This window comes from Kwoniella bestiolae, chromosome 1 (assembly GCF_000512585.2).
Source record: "Kwoniella bestiolae CBS 10118 chromosome 1, complete sequence".
Taxonomy (NCBI): domain Eukaryota; kingdom Fungi; phylum Basidiomycota; class Tremellomycetes; order Tremellales; family Cryptococcaceae; genus Kwoniella; species Kwoniella bestiolae.
This window is the reverse complement of record NC_089241.1, coordinates 1,978,968-1,999,320: the sequence shown is the minus strand read 5'-3', so window position 1 is coordinate 1,999,320 and position 20,353 is coordinate 1,978,968. Positions and strand designations below refer to the sequence as shown.

General features: G+C 45.9%; 5 protein-coding genes across 5 annotated transcripts; 3 read left to right on the top strand and 2 right to left on the bottom strand.

The window, feature by feature from the left end:
- Nucleotides 1-930: 930 nt before the first annotated feature.
- On the bottom strand, nucleotides 931-3,503 carry I302_100748 (uncharacterized protein; the record flags this gene model as incomplete). Its single annotated transcript, XM_065869146.1, has 7 exons — nucleotides 931-1,253; nucleotides 1,357-1,599; nucleotides 1,748-2,076; nucleotides 2,129-2,247; nucleotides 2,327-2,679; nucleotides 2,818-3,133; nucleotides 3,222-3,503. The coding sequence occupies 7 exons, from the start codon at nucleotides 3,501-3,503 to the stop codon at nucleotides 931-933; spliced, it is 1,965 nt and encodes a 654-aa protein (XP_065725218.1).
- Nucleotides 3,504-3,837: 334 nt separating this feature from the next.
- On the top strand, nucleotides 3,838-6,587 carry I302_100747 (uncharacterized protein; the record flags this gene model as incomplete). The annotated part of the gene is made up of 13 exons (XM_019190757.1): nucleotides 3,838-3,853; nucleotides 3,909-4,299; nucleotides 4,369-4,518; nucleotides 4,614-4,676; nucleotides 4,738-4,803; nucleotides 4,861-4,893; nucleotides 4,959-5,081; nucleotides 5,204-5,614; nucleotides 5,683-5,782; nucleotides 5,838-5,900; nucleotides 5,967-6,029; nucleotides 6,118-6,255; nucleotides 6,381-6,587. The coding sequence occupies 13 exons, from the start codon at nucleotides 3,838-3,840 to the stop codon at nucleotides 6,585-6,587; spliced, it is 1,824 nt and encodes a 607-aa protein (XP_019047505.1).
- Nucleotides 6,588-7,250: 663 nt separating this feature from the next.
- On the bottom strand, nucleotides 7,251-14,429 carry I302_100746 (uncharacterized protein; the record flags this gene model as incomplete). The annotated part of the gene is made up of 13 exons (XM_019190756.1): nucleotides 7,251-8,157; nucleotides 8,216-8,271; nucleotides 8,327-8,361; nucleotides 8,415-8,507; nucleotides 8,633-8,774; nucleotides 8,893-9,366; nucleotides 9,430-9,514; nucleotides 9,574-9,728; nucleotides 9,939-11,840; nucleotides 11,897-13,687; nucleotides 13,757-13,880; nucleotides 13,960-14,277; nucleotides 14,344-14,429. 13 exons carry the CDS (start codon nucleotides 14,427-14,429, stop codon nucleotides 7,251-7,253), a joined length of 6,168 nt encoding a protein of 2,055 aa, XP_019047504.1.
- A 1,019-nt stretch (nucleotides 14,430-15,448) lies between these two features.
- Nucleotides 15,449-16,668, top strand: I302_100745 (uncharacterized protein; the record flags this gene model as incomplete). Its single annotated transcript, XM_019190755.1, has 4 exons — nucleotides 15,449-15,617; nucleotides 16,043-16,100; nucleotides 16,167-16,247; nucleotides 16,311-16,668. The coding sequence occupies 4 exons, from the start codon at nucleotides 15,449-15,451 to the stop codon at nucleotides 16,666-16,668; spliced, it is 666 nt and encodes a 221-aa protein (XP_019047503.1).
- A 312-nt stretch (nucleotides 16,669-16,980) lies between these two features.
- I302_100744 (uncharacterized protein) lies at nucleotides 16,981-19,766 on the top strand (the record flags this gene model as incomplete). The annotated part of the gene is made up of 18 exons (XM_019190754.2): nucleotides 16,981-17,011; nucleotides 17,096-17,200; nucleotides 17,279-17,313; nucleotides 17,382-17,417; nucleotides 17,482-17,496; nucleotides 17,586-17,675; nucleotides 17,789-17,892; nucleotides 18,016-18,191; nucleotides 18,275-18,386; nucleotides 18,451-18,565; nucleotides 18,635-18,696; nucleotides 18,762-18,836; nucleotides 18,902-18,962; nucleotides 19,033-19,267; nucleotides 19,362-19,397; nucleotides 19,458-19,535; nucleotides 19,598-19,622; nucleotides 19,700-19,766. 18 exons carry the CDS (start codon nucleotides 16,981-16,983, stop codon nucleotides 19,764-19,766), a joined length of 1,458 nt encoding a protein of 485 aa, XP_019047502.2.
- Between the last annotated feature and the right edge of the window lie 587 nt (nucleotides 19,767-20,353).

The following is a 20,353-nucleotide window of genomic DNA, read 5'->3' as shown; positions in this document are numbered from 1 at the left end:
CACAAGATGACGAATGACGCACCATCCCACCAAGTATCACCCAATTGATAAGTGAATGTCGTCATACCCCTTTCTCATTGATCATAAATTACTAGAAGAAGTAATTAAACAGTGGTTACAAACCAGGTGATATAGTTTTGATTCCTGTATCACAACCCACATCACTACGTCATAGTTCATAGTTCGTCTTGCCACCCAACCATCCATAGGACACTACCACCTTCTACTCTGGTGTGTCCAAGCCGCCGCTCCATATGCGGCATGCGGAGTACTTGCTAGCTCGACGCGTAATCCCTACTAACACTTGCCGAAAGCAGATTTAGTTTGGTCAGATGACGAATAACCAACACCCGTCACGTCGATCAGTTGCGTCATACCTCCCAACTAGTAAGACTTAGTCCCATTCCAATGAATCATTCCGTTATCACATCTCTTTGGGAGCAACGAGTCAGTTCATGGTTCAGGCTCATCCCGAGGAAGAATGCTGGTTGAGTATAACGAGAAGGTAGATCTGGTGTCGTCATTCCCCCCTTCTTGATGATGTGCTTGATTACGAGTGGTTGTAACACTGTTGACGTTTTCGGCTTAGCACGGCCGGTGAGGAGAAGACCAGTAGAGGAGTCACCTGATCAATCGTCCACTATTCTGTATGTAGCGCGTTTGATTTTCTTGTCCTTGGGTCGTCGTGGGATACTTCGGAAGATCAATCAAGGACGATCCTCCACTTGGTTGATTGTGCTGGCTCCAACTCCAAGCACAGTACAATGAATCACCACCACACGCTAGTAGAAAGACATCTGTGCATGGTGTATCTCATGAGCTTATGGCATTCATATCTCATCCTACAGAGGATATCTACAAGTACAATACACACCAAGAGACCCACCTCTTCCTGCTAGGCAATATCCAACACCAAAATGCAACGTTCGACTAACCCTTCACACAGAAAAACGCCATCCCCTCCCTAGCCTCCCCCGTAACCCTCTCCAACTCTCTATCATCCTCCGTCATCCACCTATCCTCTTTAGGTATCTTATCAGCCCCTCCAAGGGTCTTCATCAGTCTCTCCCAATTCTGTCGTTTGGCCGTGAGCCCCAACATAGGCAGAGGGTTGGAATGACCATTGAGAATGACCAGTGCAGTATTAGAAGGTAATGATTCGTGTAATTTCTTGAGTCGGTCGGAGAAGCGAGAGAGGGATGAGTCAAGGTCGGAGGGGGAAAATTGGTTGGATGTTATTCCTCGGTCGTTCCCTACACCACGTAAAGACTTATCAGCCCGTCCCGGGGATATATGATCGTTTCTCCAATCCAACCAGTGTAGTACGAGCGGGTGAGATGAAACAGAGACACTCACATCCCTGCACATTGGCCAACTCCATCATCCTCCCAAATACCAGATCATGTCCCTCCACATTCTCAATAACCTTATCTACAATCTCATCGTCCGTTGAGCACCTAATAGCTGTAATGGCCTTTGCTCCCAGCGATGTACGAGGATTACTATAATCGATGAAAGCGGAAGTCTTCACCGGTTTGTTTCGGTTCAAACGCTCAAAGATCGGTTCCATATTTTCAAGAGCGTTACCGAAGTCTGGTCCTACATCGAGAAAACATCGGTCAGCTCAATCTGTCTCTGCTGGTACAGCAACCAGAATCAGGCGTGAGCTCCCGGCTCAGGAGAGATCCCACAGACAGCCACAATATGACGAGAAGGTGGTAATTTGATAGAAATAACGCCAACCCACCATAAGTCATCTTCATCCTCAACAACTCCAAACACGTCCTCGCGTCCTCCTCTGAATCATGCCCTTTATCCGACCCCTGAATCTCCTTCTTCAACCATCGCTGGGCCAACCACTTCAAACCAGCTTTGAAAGGTGGTCCTCTCGGATGTTTATATATCAGGGCAGTATCGATACATAATGGGTGTTTTATCCTGAGTGCTATCAGATCGCATTCTAGTGAATGGCCTAGGAGGATCGTGTGAGGGGTGATTATGGATTGGAGGGCAGATTGGATGGAAACGAGGGTATGGGTGGCGGTAGATAGTTTTTGGGGGGTTATACCTGACCATCTGGTGAAATGTACCATCAGCTGAGGTATTTATGCTGTATGGGTGTACTCACTGAGTTCTATAATCTATTATATCCTTTGGCGGTTTTACCAACTCATCAAAGATGTTCTCTCCAGTATCATAGTCTAATATCGACACCCTGGCCAATTCCTGTCCATCTTCGGATAAGACCTAAGACAAATTAATATGGATCTCAGTCGGCATATCTGTCCTGGCCCTGATCCGCTGAAGACAGACAAACACAACTCACCATCTCACAGTCCATAGCTAACACAGGCCACTGGCCGTCCTCTGGCGGACCATCTGCCCTTGGAATCTCCAACCACGGATCGTCCCTCCTATTCCCCTTATTCTTGGAATTACTATTACTCATCGATGTCGTACTTCCCCCTATCCCCACATCTATATGCACATCCCCCGTCCCGTTTGTCGGACCGGACAACGCAGCGGACAAGCTGGGAGGTAGGGTCGATAAGTCTAGTCCTGGTATTACGGGTGTATCGGAGGGTGATATGTATGATGGGATGGGGTAGTCGTTATCTAGCATTTGGTGGGATGATAGGAGATATAGGAAGGGTGGGAGTGAGGAGGACGTTGCTGCGTCTAAGAGATTCGTATTGTTCATCAGCATGAGTCAACATTACGAATAAGGTCAAGCTGGAGTGATGAAATGATTCATTCCATATATAAATTATGATTCGTTCGGATGATGTTAAGAGAGCAATAGAGATGAGGACTCACCAGCCAGCTGCCTAGCCTCCTTCTCCTTCTGCTTCTTCAGACTATCCGGTATAGGACTCATCAAAAGACTGTTCAGCACCGAATGTAACTTCCTATCGTCCCCTGGTGCTCTGGTCGGACAGGCATAGGTGAACAGTTTAGGTATTATCGGTACCCTCGCCTGAGGTAAGGGGTCGGATGAAGAGCCAGCGATAGGTGCTGGAGGGGTAGTTGAGAAGGGCATACATGATATAGTGGGTATTTGGTCCAATCCGAGATGGGAGGGTAATAAGCCAGGTACGAAGAGGACGACAGTGTGGGATATGAATGATTTGTGCTGTGTCATCAAATCATACCATCAGCCAAGCGATCCAACCAGTTACTACTTGTATTTCAAATTGAGAATAGACGGAATGATGACCCACCTCAACCTGTATCCAACTCGGTTTATTCCCCTCAGCCACCATGTAAAGCACCAGATCCCTCACATGGGCTATCCCAATCTTCTTGCCATACCTGAACTCGTTGATGTTGAATTGGAAGTTGGGTCGATGCTTTGATAATTTCCTCATCTTCCGTCGTTCTTCTTTGGTGGGTACTTTGGTGAACCCATCTTCGTCTGTGGTGGTGTTGGCTGGTTCGGGTACGGGTGTTTTCCTCTTGGCTGAGCCTGAGCCTGTAGATGGGGGTGAGGGTGAGGGTGACATGGTCTTACAAGTGCCCTTTCGGATGTGGGACTCGGTAGCTTGCAAGAGGATACCTTTGATTGATCGAGCAGTGAAATGGTGAAATGTTGAAAATATCTTGTTGCTCGTAGTTACCGGTTAAGCTTGAATGATCGAAGGCGAGTGAGCCTGATATCGTTCCCAGCTCACTCAAACAACATCTCTGGTCAGCTATCAGGCTGACTCGCTGTGTTTACTCGCCAAAGTGGAGGGCATCCTCCTCACTGAACATCACAACATTACCCATCTGCATCTTCGAAAAGCATATCAATTTCAAAGCCGGTCACTGATAGTCGAGAGACCTATTCAGCACATCATGGCACCAGGAAAAGGTGAGATTCAGCTGATCTGTCATTAATGATCTCGGCTCAACTTTTCACTTCGCAGTCGAATGTCCCGTATGTTCCCTCCCAGTCGCAGAAACAGATATCAACCTCCATCTGGACCTACAGTGCCGAGGCTCATCATCGACCGCTGGACCCAGTACGACTCCCAAACTCAGATCAAAGGGATCGCAGAGTTCTCCTGAGAGGGAAGTCATAAGTTTACTGGAAGATACACCTACGTCCAAACAGACCTTGAGTGCTAGAAGAGCATCGGGGAAATCAGCTAGTGGACCGGGACCCGGATCTGTAGCTTCGATTTTCAATTCCACAAGCAAGAGAAAGTCTTCTTCCCAGGATGAGCCACTGGATCTCAGTACGAGCGCAACTGCGAAAAGTGAAGATGGAAAAGGGGATAAGAAGCAGAGATTAAACCCTCTGATAGCCAATCAGCCGTGAGTGAGAGTCACGCATTTGAAGTATACGGGGGATAAAGTTATTGACCTTATCATGATCATTGGCAGACTAGCCGAGAGGTCTCGTCCGACAACACTATCATCATATATTGGTCAGACAGACTTGGTCGGACCAGGATCATTACTCAGAGCAAGGATAGAAGCTGGAGAAGGAGTGGGGAGCTGTATCCTGTGGGGTCCACCAGGATGTGGGAAGACGTGAGTTGATCGCTTTACTTGTACTTCCTCCCTTCAGGGCTATCTTAAATCTCGTTTCGGACTTTGAGCTGAAATCATATATTGGATATGTACAGGACACTGGCCAGATTGATAGCTAAAACTGCCAATGCCGATTTCAAGGAGTTGTCCGCTACCAGGTAAGCTAAGTGAAGGCTACCTATTAATTGCGAGCTCTCGTCTGATTGTGATTGATGGTAGCTCAGGTACATCAGATGTCAGGCAGGTATTTGAGCAAGCTAAGAATTCTTTGAAGTTGACTGGAAGGTGAGCCCACGACTGTAATTGTGGAAAGGAACTTTGACTGACGTATACGTGGGGTAGACGGACAATATTGATGATTGACGAGATACATCGGTAAGTGATCGCTTGACTTACCTCCAAGTCATTTGTCCGAATGCAACAATTGATCGTTGGGCTAGATTCAACAAACCTCAACAGGATCTATTTTTGCCTTATGTGGAGAATGGCTGGGTACAGCTGATAGGTGCAACCACCGAGAATCCATCTTTCAAAGTCAACGGTGCTCTATTAAGTCGATGTCAGTGAGTCTGACCAAGAAGATCTCAAACAATATCAACATACATCATATCTTTCACCGATATCATGACGCCAAGCCACATCAGGCAGGGATTGACTACTAATCATCAAAATTCCAACCGAACAGAGTATTCACCCTATCCCCTCATTCACCCGAATCGCTCCAGGAAATCCTCAACAATGCTCTCACATCCTTACCTCCTCCTTTACCTCACCTACCGCCCGATCTCATACCGTTCCTAGCGGACGTGGCCGATGGCGATGCTCGACAAGCACTAAACGGATTAGAACTCGCTCTGAAAGTGTGTCAGGCACCTCAACAAACCAAACTACCTTCTTCTTCTTCTTCTGATAAAAACGGCGAAGAGAGCGAAGAGGCCAAGCAGAAAAAGAGAGATGAAGACTTGATGGATGCCGTTCGACGCGGTCTGAGAAAGGGCTACGACAGATCAGGGGAAGAGAGGTACGACATGATTTCTGCGCTGCACAAGTGCTTGAGAGGTTCGGATGGGAGTGCGGCAATGTACTGGCTGGCTAGGTGAGTTCAGCTATCGGTCGCATATACTTGTATTTTTACTGGAGTAGCTGATTGCGAATGGAAAATAGGATGATCACGGGTGGTGAAGATGCGCTGTACATTGCTAGAAGGCTGGTAGTAGTTGCCAGCGAGGATGTGGGCTTGGCTGATCCTCAGGCATTACCACTTGTAAGTGTACTTCGCATTGAGGACTAAGCTTGTAATGCTGAGAGGAGATCGTAAGGCTATGGCAACTTATCAAGCATGTCAAGTTATCGGATTGCCAGAATGTCGTATCAATCTAGCTGTAAGTCTCCATTGAATGACAGCTGGCGAGAGTTAGACGAAGCACAGTAGCTAACCTTACCAATAGCACTGCGTAGCTTATCTCGCCGAGGCACCGAAATCTACAAGAGCATATACAGCTTTTAAGCGGGTGAGCTGTCATTCGTTCCCCTTCCGTCACGGAAATCATCGTTATTGACTACTAACGCTTATCGCACTTTATATACCTCATTTGACAGGCCGAAGCGTTATGCCATGAACCACCTTTACCTGGCGTACCTCTGCAGATACGTAATGCCCCTACAGCACTGATGAAGAAGTTGGGCTACGGCAAGAAATACTCTTATGATCCGGACTATCAACATCCAGTATACAACGTGAGTTGGGCCCATATTATGATGTTGAGATGGATCTCTTCCTCAAGCGAGTCTGGTACAATCATGTGTATATATCCAGAATCCATCGTGTTTTGTCGAAGCTGATTCAAGTTCACTCCGTGTAGGAATACCTCCCCCACACGCTCGCCAACCATTCATCCCATTCTCCCTACCCTGACGAGCACATTTTGAAAAGCCCCGAAGCGGAGTACAAATCGAAGAATTGGGATGAAGATAGGTTGAGCGAGTGGGAGTGGAGGATAAATGGAAGTAAAGATTGGGAAGGTAGGGCCAGGGGAGGGGTGAAGAAGGATGATGATGCGGTTAGCTGATCCGGTGTTATGGATTATCCTCATTCGTATTCTCTTTGGGAACGGACGGAAGTCTAGACTGGATGTAGAGGGTATTGCGGTTCATATATACCTGCTGTTTCTGCCCGTCTTCCATCATGTAAATGGGAATTAGAAGATCATTGACCTGACCTTTAAATATTGACGGTAACACAAGGGATATGATGACCAATTTCATCAGATGTATAACGATTTGTAGATCCACTGCGTTGCGGTATGGTATGATACGTTGTATGACATCAACGCATCACGACAATGCATAACATCGTCTCACTACATATACACAACATCGATGCAGAATCAGAGATAAGTGATAGCGGTAGAACGATATGTCGAAAGCTTGGAAGTGGAAAGTACTCATCAGGAAAGTATGATAAATCCATGGAATGTCGTACCGTATCCTACACAAACACTCGTGCTCGTATCTGTATATAACGGAGTCAAGAAGAAAAGGTATATAATGTAATGCAGCAGAAATGTAAAGTTATTGTCCGTTCTCATGGTTCATAGACTCATACTCCATATTGTTAGTCGTTTTGTCGTATCATCGTATCTCATCCATTTCACCGAGGTTTACCCTACAGCAAATGGACGACATCAGCACTGATTCCTCAAGTCACCCTCAGAGAACACACGAGATTGACATTATATCCAATGGAAGAACGCCGCCAACTCACCAGCCAAAACCATCTCAATAATCCTATTAATACTCTCCTTCCTTCCACCCAATCCCACCCCATACTCCTCTTCCAACTGCTTCCTCACCATTTTCTTCGTCAGATTATCCAGATCGCTCTGCCCGCAGATCCGCCTAATCGAAACTTCCAACTGAGCCTCGGTGATTCCCTCTGGTCCAAGGGACAAACCCATACCCATACCGTTATCGACCGAGTTTGAGGGTGGTATACCAGCGTCTCCTAGGAAGTTGGACGGGGGTCGGGAGTTGGGTTGGGAGAGTGGTGATCTCTGTGTTTGATGGTGATCGCCATATGGTGATTGGTACATCTGTTGTTGGTGAGGAGGGTTGAAGGATGAGTAAGATGATATCCTATGATCTAAATCTATCATATTCCCATTTCCTCCTTGCATTCCCATAGGTGGCATACCCATTCCCATTCCCATATGAGGATTGTTATGTAACGAGTAACTTGAGGTCCTGTGATCCAACATCGGTTGTTGCCCTCCACCACCACCGTAGAACGATCCAGCATACAAGCTCCGTTGATCCACATTCATAGGTTGACCGTACAGACTCTTATTATCTCCAAAGACCGATCGACCATCCCCACCAAGGGGTAAATGGCTATTGGAATTCATAGGACTGCCCATCAGATCCCGGTTTTGGTATGGTAGTTGGGGGACTCCGCCGTATGTTGATCCGCCTCTCGACTGACCCCTCAGATCACCGTACGATCCAGAAGGAGATAGTCCACGAGATCGAGTGTCGTAGTTGTCATATCCGTAGGCTGAACCTGGTCGGGAATCGTATTCACCTTTGTTGGGTGGCATGTAAAATCCGGAATGGACTGATTCTTGATCCCACAATTCATTCCTGTAGCAATAAGTGTGTGTCAGTTGTGCTCACTACCAAGTAGTACTGTATGACTCACTCGTAATCGTTCCAACTCTTGAGGGGTATAGATCGAGGGTCGAATTTACCTTCGTCCTGTTATGAAACGTCAGTATTGGTTGTACAGGCTGATGTATATGGTATGACTTACGTGAATAACAAGCTTTTTACCGTGTTCACCAACGACTACAGCCAGATATAAGCACCGGACCGCTTCTTCCTTGGACAGTCGTACTCACCCAATCGAGTAGAACCCCAACTGAAATCATCCATCTTCCAGAACGAGTACAGCGGAAGGAAGAAAGAGAAGTAAGGGATAGCTGCGATGTAGACTATTATATCCCAAGCGCCAACATCAGCCTACATCGCCTGTCTCCGGTTCAAGGCACTGGTGTCTCTTGAGTGTATACCTCAACGGCGAAGATAACTAGCACTAAGGGAACGCAGAACCACTCACAGACCATCCAAGCCACCATATCCCATCTCAGCCTAAACACAAAGATCAAAGCTTGCAAACCGTAGATGGCAGCCAACATGATAATACTGAGTGTCGGTATGGATTTACCCTCGCGCACAATCAGGTAGATGAGGTATCCGATCTAAGTCATCAGAAGGACATCAGCTTCGTTCAATCTACCCTCTACCAGGTCGGAAAGTTTCAAGGGATTGATGTGAGGCCAAGCAGAGTTGAAGGAAAGAAGCCAAGACATCACTCACATAAGCAACCGTAACAGGCGCGATGATAGTAGACAACAGATCAATAAACACAATGAACCTCATAGAGAAGCAGCAGAAACCACAAAGTTGATCTAGGAAAACCAATTCCGCCAAGTTGTGCACAGTAGAATTGATCCATCTTCGTCGTTGGGATAACAAGACCTTCGCAGAATCAGGAGCGACCGTCTGAGCGTAAGCGTCTCGAACGAATTTCGTCTTGTAGTCGTTGAAGTGCTTCAGAACGAGGGTAGTGAGATATCGATCTTCTCCTAGATGCAGTAGATTCTTTAGGTGAAGGGTGTCGACTCGGTTTTCAGAGTAATCTTGGATGATACCGTTTGATATGAATAGTGGTTTATGGGTATCGGGGGAACGTAAGCGGTACATTGAGAAACAACCTGGGAGACATGTGATGGATCCAAAGAGGGATTCGAAAGCTTTGGCCAAGTGGTGAGAGATGAAGTATTCGTATACCTACGTAAAATTCGTCGTATGATCAGCTGTTGAACGTATGGAGAGATTAATAAACCAGCTCACCTGCATCATCGTAACGATGGACTGCTTGGCATTGGCAATGGAAGTTTCACCACAGACACCGATGATCTTCTTATCGTGCATCATCCTGTCAAGGAGTCGTTATCAGCATATGACATGGATATCTTAGAGCTGAGAGTTACTCACGCAGAAACAAGCCTATTAAGCGACATCTCATCGACCGTAGTATCCGCATCGACCATGAACAGGTATTCATAGAAACTGGGATTAACACCTATCACATTCTTGATCTGGTGGTACATCTCCAATTCGAGCGGGTTCATCGGAGCGTTGAAGTGGACCTGCGGTGTGCATAAACCGTCACATCATCAGTTCTTCGTCCCATCCGTATACCATAGGGCGTAACAAGAACAGGGGTAGGAAAGAAAGACAGAACGCCGAAAGGTAGACTGATGAAGATGAGGGAGTAACAGCCAGAAGAGACAACAGAGAAAGGATAGCAAAAAAGGCAGAAAGAAAGGATAACAAGCAAGCAAGTAAAATTCACTCACCTTATTCAAGAAATGCATCACAATCATCTGCGAGTCCCTCTTCCCCCTATTCCCAGGCTTTGGTCTCTCCGTAGGCTTACCAACTTTCACAACTACCAAATACGGCACGACATGTCCCGCACACTCGTACAACCCAGCATAAACCTTCCCCATATTATGTTGTTTTGACCCCTCCCCGAGACTCTGGAAACTTAACGGCTCAGGATCGGCATTTTGATCTACACCCAGTATATCTAGAACGATGGCGGGAGTGGGTTTATCGTTTCCGTATCCCTTGATATTCCCATCACAGATTATCATGAGGAGTTTCCTCTTATCGTCATATTTCAGTCGGACCAACGAATCGATCGTGCGTCGTAGGGATTCCTCTCCCTCAGTGTAACATGGTACCTGACATATAACGAACTTATCGTGATTCTCCGGAGCACGACTCGAGCCAAAGTGCAAAGCAGCGAGGAACTTGAATCCTATAATTGAGACCATCACTATTGATAGTGCCAGAAGGATGTAGGTAGAGAATTGACATTGAGGTGAATCTCTGGAATCAACTTTCCCAATGATGAATAGATTCCTCAAGCACACTTTCTGCTTGTTCACTAGATCTTGTCCTGCTGTAGATGCCAGATTATCAAGTAAGGCGGTAATGTCTTTACCGGCGTTGTAGGTGAAGAGCTCGACAACTTGATCAGCCATGAATCGACGAGAAGCTTGATCTTCAGAAGTAAGCTCAACACCATTAGGAGCTTTCAGACCACCGCCGTTCTGCTGGATGTAGGTCGTCATTTCATATACCAGATTGTCGTAGATCGCCACTGCTCGTCCGGAATTCGCCATCTTCTTGATATCCTTCTTGGTGTACCCCATAAACCCGACTCGGAATCGATGTCGCATCATGATCATCATCTCAGCGTACCAATCAGGTCTGGAGTCATTGGTGTAAGCTCGGAAATCGTGGTATTGCATGAACACGTCGGTTGTATTGGTCGAGTCGAGTGTGACATATGGGCTGATAGGGGTGTTTACGCCATCACACAGAGCAGACACTTGAACAGGGAATAGACTTGACGCATCCAGACCACCATACTGCATGAGACTCTTGGATGAGACAACCGAGACCGCTGTAAGGTGGGTTGGAGCAAATTGAGATAGGTCGAACACTTCTCCTCGGATAGCAGTGAATGCGTTGTTCGGGTCATTCTTGGAGCTGTGACTTGACAATTCACCAAACGTGTAGACATGTTGAGTCGGACAAATAAGCGGACCAAGAGCAGCAATGACGAAGATCGTACAGGCACAGATGAACCAGATAATCATATTGATTGCTAATTTCTCTCTCCAGGCTTGACGAATATCTGGTCGTTTCATCCCACCAATCTTGTTGAGCATGAAGCCGGGTATCCAGAATGTGAGGAAAGTACAGAGCCATACCCATCGTCTTCTAGCTATTGATTCCTTGTACTCTTCGGTGGTCTCACCTTCCTGAGGTTCGACATCTAAAACATCCTTCTCATCCTTGTGATCGAAATCACGGAACATGTTTCTCGAGGGAGCGTATGTTTCCGTACCCATATTTGAAGCAGAATCGGCGAATTGACTGGTCACTTGACTAGGAGCAAACCCTCGAATATTGTCAAAGTCATCCGGTGAATCCTGACGAAGAGGTTGCGCATGATCGACAAGGGGTAGATCTACTGTAGACTCGTTCTGAAGATAAGGATCGGAATAGCCAAGAGCGGGAGAGGCGGAGGGCGAGATGTCATTGTGATACGGCGAGAACGGATCGACTTTGCGTTCCTTCTCGTCGAGATAATCCATGTCTTCTCTACGATGTCGCTGTTCATCTTTCTCTTCTGCACGTAATCGATCTTCAAAACGATGGAAAACAGTATGGGAGAGGAACACCTACGGTATAGCAATAGTCAGCTGTGATCTACCTGACAGGGAGAGACACCACTCACTCGGTTCGCACCGATGACCATCTGATTATCGCTCAAACCCAAAACCCTCTTCAAATCCTGCAATCTGTCCACATCCGATGGTCCTTTCAATATACCTCTGACTTCAAACTCCTCCGCATATCTATCACAAGCTTCGAAGTGCGTCATCCTAACTTCATAGGAGGTCTGAAGTCTCTGAGCCATCTCCGTCAAACCCAAAGATCTAACTTGACTCTTCATACTTCGAATCTCGACCTGAGAAGGTAATTGACTGTCGTTTGGTCTCAAACAAAAGATCAACCACGGTTGGGCCTGATCGAAAGTCTGTAATAAAGTATCCAATGCAGACCAATGTTGACCAGCTATGCAATATAACGACTTTCCAGCATTTCCTCCATCATTACCTCCCCCAACTTCGTCATCTTCGCCCTCCTCCTCATTATCTTCAGTGACAGCTTTCAACGCTCTACCTTTTCTTCTTCGCGTGGACGGCGCTCGCATGGGTCGAACGGGCTGTTGGACAGCTACGATCTCGTCGTCGTTCCTTGGATGAGCTTGAGTAGCGATAGATTTGGAGGAGAAGAGCGATTTGATGAATGGGTTGTTGGATCCTTGGTGTTCTGAAGCTGCCTGAGCACCGTTTGTGTTACCTCGAAGTAATCGTAAGATATCGGCAGAAGTCTCATTTGCATTTCTTTCCAGGAAGTTCTCAGTGGAGTAGGTGACAGGTCCATCATAATGGTTGATAGTGAATGTAGCACCACCACTTCTACTCTGAGTGGCAAGTGAGAAGGACGCATGACCAGTAAACCTCTTACCCATAGCTTCTAATAATTGACCTTCATTTCTCTTCTTTCTAGCTTGATCATCCATAATATTGACTAAGCCGCCTTTACGGTCCGATAACATCTTGACACATTCAGAATTATCGAAATATGGTATTCTAGTGAATGAAAGCTTCTCTTTACTCGCTTCTTCCAAGGTACTTTCGTGTACTCTATGCAATACCCAATTTTGTACCTTCTCATTGGCAAAGTTAAAGCAGAATTGATCGAGAGAGTTAGACATAGCCACGGGTCCGTGGTTATTCTGCATACCAGGTAGATCCAGTAAAGCGATGAATGATCCGAAAGAATCTTTACATAGTTTCTGGTTGATGTGTTCGTTCAACCATGAGAATAACAAGGAATATAGGGTTCGTGCGAGTTCGTCTCGCACCGATTCAGCTTGTTCGGGATTTAAAAATGTCGTATACACTTCTTTCCTCATCAGAACTGTCTTGAAGGAGAACAACTCGCCAAGAGCTTCTTGAGATACACCGAGGAACTCGGCGACGGTCGAAAGTGTTTCGAAATTCGTCACGATAGCACCTTCATGCTGACTCCCACCAGTCTCGAATTGGAGATTACCAATATGTAAGATGGTAGCCAATAATTGACATACTTGAGCGACCAAGCGATTGGAAAGACCGACAACCTTGAAGGCTTGCTTGAGCTGTTCAAATCTCTGTCGATCCTCCGTCCCTGTCCTTCTCACTCGACTTTGCAGATATCGGTAGGAAGAGATATTTTCTAGTTTCAGGAATGATCTCTCTTCTCCATGAACACCACTGACCAAATAGTAGAATACGTGAAAGTTCCTTTCACCGCTTGAAGGGGTTTGAGATACCCTCGATCGCTCGAGATAGTATTCAATGGTTTTAAGACCTTCTAATCTACCTCGATCGTTGAATTGGAGTTCTGTGTAGTTACCGAATCGAGAGGCGTTATCATTTGTGAGTGTATGAGCGTTACCGAAAGATTCGAGAATGAACTGCCATAGGCGTTGCAGATCAGCGATGATCTGTGTTGTAAAATTCGAGAATGAACGACCGGTACATACCTCCGCATTGGCGACTTGACTTCCTACTTTTGAGCCCTTCTTGCCTGGTGCAGCTACACTAACTTCTGAAATCGCTTTTATGGCTAACCTCCTCATTTCTGATTTACCCGATCCGACAGCTCCACTGTAGTTGCAAAGAATATCAATCAGTCGAGGATCACCCAAATCGAGACATGTCGGAGACAATGAACGATCGAACTCACTTGAGCACCACGATCTGATCCTGCCTTGTCCTTCGCATATTATAATAGGCATTCAAAGCCAGCTGAAATACGTGAGGACCTAATCTATCTTTTTTGGCCGTGGAGTCTGCGTCTCTAGAGGTCTCATCATCCACTTGAATCCTATAATATTCGGCGACGTAATCTTGTAGGGAAGCATCTCCGTTGACTGGGAGGTATGAGTGTGGGTTGACTGAAATGAGGTTGGAAGGTGATAATGAGGTGTATGGGTGGGAGATGAGGAATCGTTCTCGGAGAGTAGCTAGGACTGTATCTTCTGCCAAGGTTGCTCCTAGCGTACTATGCAGCAAACAAGGTCAGATCATGTCAGATCGGTGACGATTAGCCATTACACATGATACATACCATATATCCGTTGTTCCCTCGAATCTCGACATACCACCTCTACCTTGTGATGGTCCTGCTCCTCCCCCATTGCCCGACACAGACATTTTGGTCGATCTTTACTCTGACGTGATTGAACTTGTTGAACGAATGAGCGAGTGAACGTCGATGCGAAGATGATGATGAATATTACAAGAACGATGTGCTTTCCAGTTCAAAGTGAGATGTGAGAGTGAAATAATGTGAAAGGGTACGTATGCCGACCTAGTTTCGAAGAGAAAATAAGAGAGAATGCAGTCAGTATGTGATGAAAGGAATGAAAAGACTGCCCAAAACTCGACACGACAGTATAAGATCGAGAATTGGAATTGGAATTGAAGTTGAGAATTGAATTGACAAAGGTGGGTGTATGGTTGAGTGGTACGGTGTATGAGAGCGGGGGCTGTGCGGCGGGCTTGTGTACATTTACATACTCACCTTGAAAGATGATTGTTTTCACTTGTGATCCCTTTCCCGCTCTATACGTCAGCCTCTGCTTGGTATCTTTACTTGATGCTTGCAACGAGTCATCAATGAACGGTGGATGAGGAAGGTTGCATGCCAAATCCATTCTATGCATGTGATTTTTCCATACGTGTAAGTTTGTAGCTTGGGAGAATGATTTCTTTTTCACGTTCCAGATTTAACGACTATCCTGCATTCTGAAACTGATCAACCTCCACCTCACACCCCTCAGCCCAATTTACGTAAATCCTCAACACCCTAGAACCACGTTTCATCTTGGTCTGCTTCTTCAGCTGAGACCCGCCAAATGCACATAATACCGTATAACCCCGATCAGAAGGTTGAGGGGAGCGGAGATGAGCGCTTTTTACATTCAACGGATTAATGTGATTATGACATGCATATAATCTTATACTTGCTGTGTACTTGTTGTGATTTTCCATCAACTTCTTAGACTTCTTCATTCCGTCAACAGTATCAAAGGTGATTATATAGCTATATCAAAATGGTAAGTATGCATACCCCAGCCCCAGATCAACTTAAGGGATGCTGCTGACATCCTTCCGTACTTGTTTGCCTTCTCTAAGAACCGAACGTGAGTGTCTCTCTCTATCGCTTCGTCATGCCTCTTATCACTTCAATGCTAATTTTCGTTTGGTCTATCGTTAGTGTGCTTTACGTTTCCGGATTCGCATCCAACCTCAGAGCTAAAGATCTAGCATACGAGTTTGAAAGATACGGTAGATTGATCAGATGTGATATCCCAGCTTTGAAGACTCCTACTTCGTCTCGTGAGTACAGTGCTTTCCCTTCTATCTGTTCTTGGCTTCGTTCGACCCAGTCTCTTTGTGCGAGATACCGTTGGGATGGAATCATATCTCATTGCTTTATATACTTTTAAAAAGACGTCTAACGAGTTTGGCGATACCACCAATCCTCGCGAGATATCATCCACATCGTAACCATATCGAGAACGGTTCTTCTCCTTTTGGCGAATCAACCACTCGTCTCTAAGCGTCCGTTTCCCTACGATGTCGATATTTGCCTATTCTTACCATCGCAAGCGGGCCTTCTTCCGTTCTTCATCTCTCACGGAGCGAAACGAAGCTTTTCGATCGATGTACACCGCTTTGAAACCTAAATTCCTGCGATCGACCTTCAATCCCGGTTGAAACGATCAAGATATCAAGTAGCTCACGCTGATTCACCCTCGTAGCTTTTGCTTTTGTTGAATTCAGACGAGAAGATGATGCTGAAGATGCCTACTATGACATGTGAGCGAAATATCTCTTTGCGCCCGTTGATGGGGAAGTGCTGACTTGGTGGTGTCGTTTTAATAGGCACGGTCGATCCATTGACGGTCGAAAGATAACTGTCCAATGGGCCAAGCGACCACCAAGCTCTCAATGGAGACATGATGGGTGAGTACCCCTCTGCTTCCTTCACAACCTCCTCATCAGAGCAGTCAAGCTGACGGATAGTAGTACAAGCGGTTATGGCGATAGCAGAGACCGAAGAAGGTCCCCACCTCCTAGAAGGAGATCACCTTCCCCACCTCCTCGACGAAGATCTCCCAGTCCCCCTCCCCGAAGACGATCTCCCTCTCCTCGAGAATCCAGAAGAGGTGATTACGACGATGACGATCGAGTCAAGGAGAAGGATTACGCCGGTTCCAAGAGAGGTAGATCAGCTTCACCAGAGAGAAATGGCAGAGACAGAAGTGCCTCTCCCCCTCCCAAGAGAAGGGAATCGAGGGACGATAGAAGTAGGAACGGGGATGATTCGCTCTCTCCTGTTAAGAGATCCGATAGGGATGATGAGAGGGAGAGAAGAGATGATTAAATTGTTGGTGGTATTTTGTATATAAGAATTGGTAATATGATATGATCGAACATGAATATGCGTGATCTGTTATCTGGTTCGAATGTGACATTGCTCTGCTGCTCTACATTATCGTATATGCATGGTTGAGTAAACAGTAAGAAGGTTATACAGTTGCAAGCAGATGCACCTGAAAAAGATGCAGTAAGTTGTGAGACGGAGACTCCACATAGTGACGCGCCAGCGATACGACAGAATGTTTGTCAAATCAATCTGATCATCGTTCAATTTTTATTTCTTCCTTTGCTTTCCTTTTCATTCATACATATCCCAATGACAGCTGAAAGATCACACGCTATGAGAGGTAAGTATCTCCTCTTCGATCATCAGCCGATCGTGATCCATCTTCGGGTTGTGCAGCTGATACAAACATCCTCCGTCGTTTTAGTCAATATCAAACATTCAGGTAAAACCCATCCCGTCGAAGTGGATCCTTCGAAACCTGTTAGTACATTCAAGGATGCCATCTACCAAGTGACAGGCGTACCAACCGGTGAGCTACTCCTCTTTGATCCTACATAGAAGTACGTGAGGAGTGATAGCTGATGGTACGATCTTCCTCCGGCTATAGAACGAATGAAAGTTATGATCAAAGGTGTTTTGAAGGTTTGTTCAGCTACCCTTCTCATCAGAATAGCACGAAAGAAGCTGACGAGTTCGTTGGGCGATGTTAGGATGATGCGGACTTGTCGAAACTTGGCTTGAAACCCGTGAGCTATTTTATCATCAATAATCATATGATCTTATAGCTGACTAAGAGGTTCTCAACCGTAGGATCAAAATATCACCGTGTGTATCTACCATATATCTTCCTGCACAGAGCACCAATATCGTGATATATCGCGCATAATGTAGAAAGCTGACAGAGAATCATATAGGTGGTTGGTACAGCTGGTCCATTACCTTCTGCCCCCACTCAGCAAATAACCTTCTTAGAGGACATGGATCAGGATGCTGTGGCTCTAGCTGTGAGTTTGAGATTCACCTTCCTTTTCGATCATATAAGCTCCTGGAGCTTGAGCGAACCATCGCTTCGTGACTGACATAAGAAGGCAATTACTGATGATCTGTTCTTGTGTAGGAAGGAAACCCACCAGGTTTGGTCAACTTAGGTCAAACGTGCTATCTGAACTCTACCTTGCAAGCTTTGAAGACTATTCCTCAGTTGAACGTAGCACTTGACACGTGAGCACTGTCTCTATCTCATTCTCAGCTTAAATCACCATTTCTCCATTGATCATCCCTGCTTGACTATGTTCACTCATCATCTGCCGTGTCCGTTGCTAATGCACACGAATCATCACCTAGCTTCTCATCATCGTCAACCTCACCCGAATCGAAGATCACCAACTCTCTCAAAAACCTCTTCAGCGGGTTGAACCAGACTGCCGATCCCGTACCTCCATTCTCAGTGTTGACCAACCTTAGACTTATGGCCCCTCAGTTCGCCGAGACTGATAATGCTGGAAGGTATTCTCAACAGGGTGAGTGGATAGGTTAACTTTCACATACACCCTATTCATCCATCTACCCGGATATTGACTGACACACGCTGATATCGCTGTAGATGCCGACGAAGCATGGACTCAGCTCCTCTCAGCACTGAAGATGGGATTAGGCTCATCGAGCGGGGCGGACGGTCCAATCGATAAGATGATGGGTCTTGAGCTTACTTCCAAGTGAGTGGATACCGCCTTAGTCATGATTCTGGCGCAGTACACCAGCTGATAGATGGTTGAATAGGTTACAATGTGCCGAAGCACCTGAAGAACCATCCACGACAAGCAAAGAGAGACACTTGAAGTTGCAGTGCAATATATCCATTAGCACGAATTTCCTGCTTTCTGGTATCCTTGACGTAAGCTGGTTTTGGATGGCATTCGATGCACTATTTGGTCAGCTTGCTAATCCTATTTATGGGGTGTAGAGTCTGAATCAGCAAATTGAGAAGACCAGTCCGTCCCTAGGTAGAATGGCTGTTTACAACTCGTGAGTGGACCCATTAAGATGCTGCAAAAAGGATATGTTAATGTTCATACGGGATATGCTCGTAGGGAATCACGTCTTTCTAGGTTACCTCAGAATTTGGTGGTTCATATGGTCAGATTCTACTGGAGAAGGGATATTCAGTGAGTTTCTGCGTACTAGCCACGACATGTCATATGCTCGACTGACTTGACATTATGGTAATCAGGAAGAAAGCCAAGATCATGAGAAAGGTCAAATTCCCATTACAACTTGATACCATCGACCTTGTGCGTTACTGCGAATCCTCAACCGATACATACTCTATGCAGGCATGCTAATCGACTCATGATATCATAGGCAACAGAAGAAGTCCGTTCCCAGATCCAACCTGTCAACTCCGCTGTAAAACAGATCCTCAAAGAAAGAGATGATAGAGCAAAGATAATCAAGCGAAATGCTGGTAAAGCGACTAGCGACGATGCTACCAAGGAAGTGGATATCAGGCGAGAAGAAAGGCAGAAGGTGGAGGGTTTGGTTAAAGAGAAGGGAATAGATGGGGAGACTAATGTATCGGGAATGTACGAACTTTATGGTGAGTAAACCTCTTTACGCCAATCTCCATCTGCCTAAATGGACGTCGTTTGAAGAAGCAGAATGGTCGATGCTGATATGCTGTGGTTGAATAGCCATGGTCACTCATAAAGGTGCTTCAGCAGATTCCGGTAAGCTTCCTGTAATTCGAATATCGTAGAGGTGAATGTAGCTGACTGAAGATTTGACAGGTCACTACATCGGCTGGACAAGGAAAGAAAGTGAAGTACCTGTAGCATCGGGCGAAGAGGAATGGTACAAGTTTGATGGTGAGTGGATCCATACAACACTAAGTTGGATATGATAACTGACTGCTTGTTCACTGTGATAGACGACAAGGTCTCGGTAGTAACAGCGTAAGTCCAATCGTATCTATATCTGACCCTTCACATTGAATCTGTCGAACTGATAATCATCCATTGTAACGTTGCAGGGACAAAATCCTAAGTATGGACGGAGGAGGTGAAGATTCCGTAGCTTACATCTTACTTTACCGGTGAGTTATTCTCTATTGTTCTACTTTCGCCGGCCGAGCTGAACAACGTCTGTAGAGCCGTGAACATCTAGTCGGCCGATGGATTGGAGAGAACAATACATCCTTTCGAGGTGACGATGGGAATGGCGGAGATGAGGAACGGTTATATTCTATTGTACATGAAACGAGGTGGTCTTACTTCTTTTTGTTCAATATGAACGTGCACATGCATGCATTCACATCGTTATCTCCTTGGTGAATGAGGATATGCGTTACATTGTATGTATGCAGAACAATAGAAATTGAACAAAAAGAGTATTTTAGTCTGGTTTCATGGCGTTCGTAGTGGAGAAGTGGAGGTCGATCAGGAACAAGGATACAACAACAGTACTTTTGGTATTTCCTATTGTTCTCCCATTTCGTCTATTGTTCGTATTTTTACATCCGTCATTCGTTCTCAACAATGATGAAGAACAATAAGAGATGAACAATAAAAATGCTCAAGACAAAACATGAAACGGATCTAGCCCATGGACGGACTGGATTTAGCGTAAAGTGGCTATCCGAGCGGAGCGGGTTCCTTCATCTACCGCCCTCGTCCCTCGGTCATCG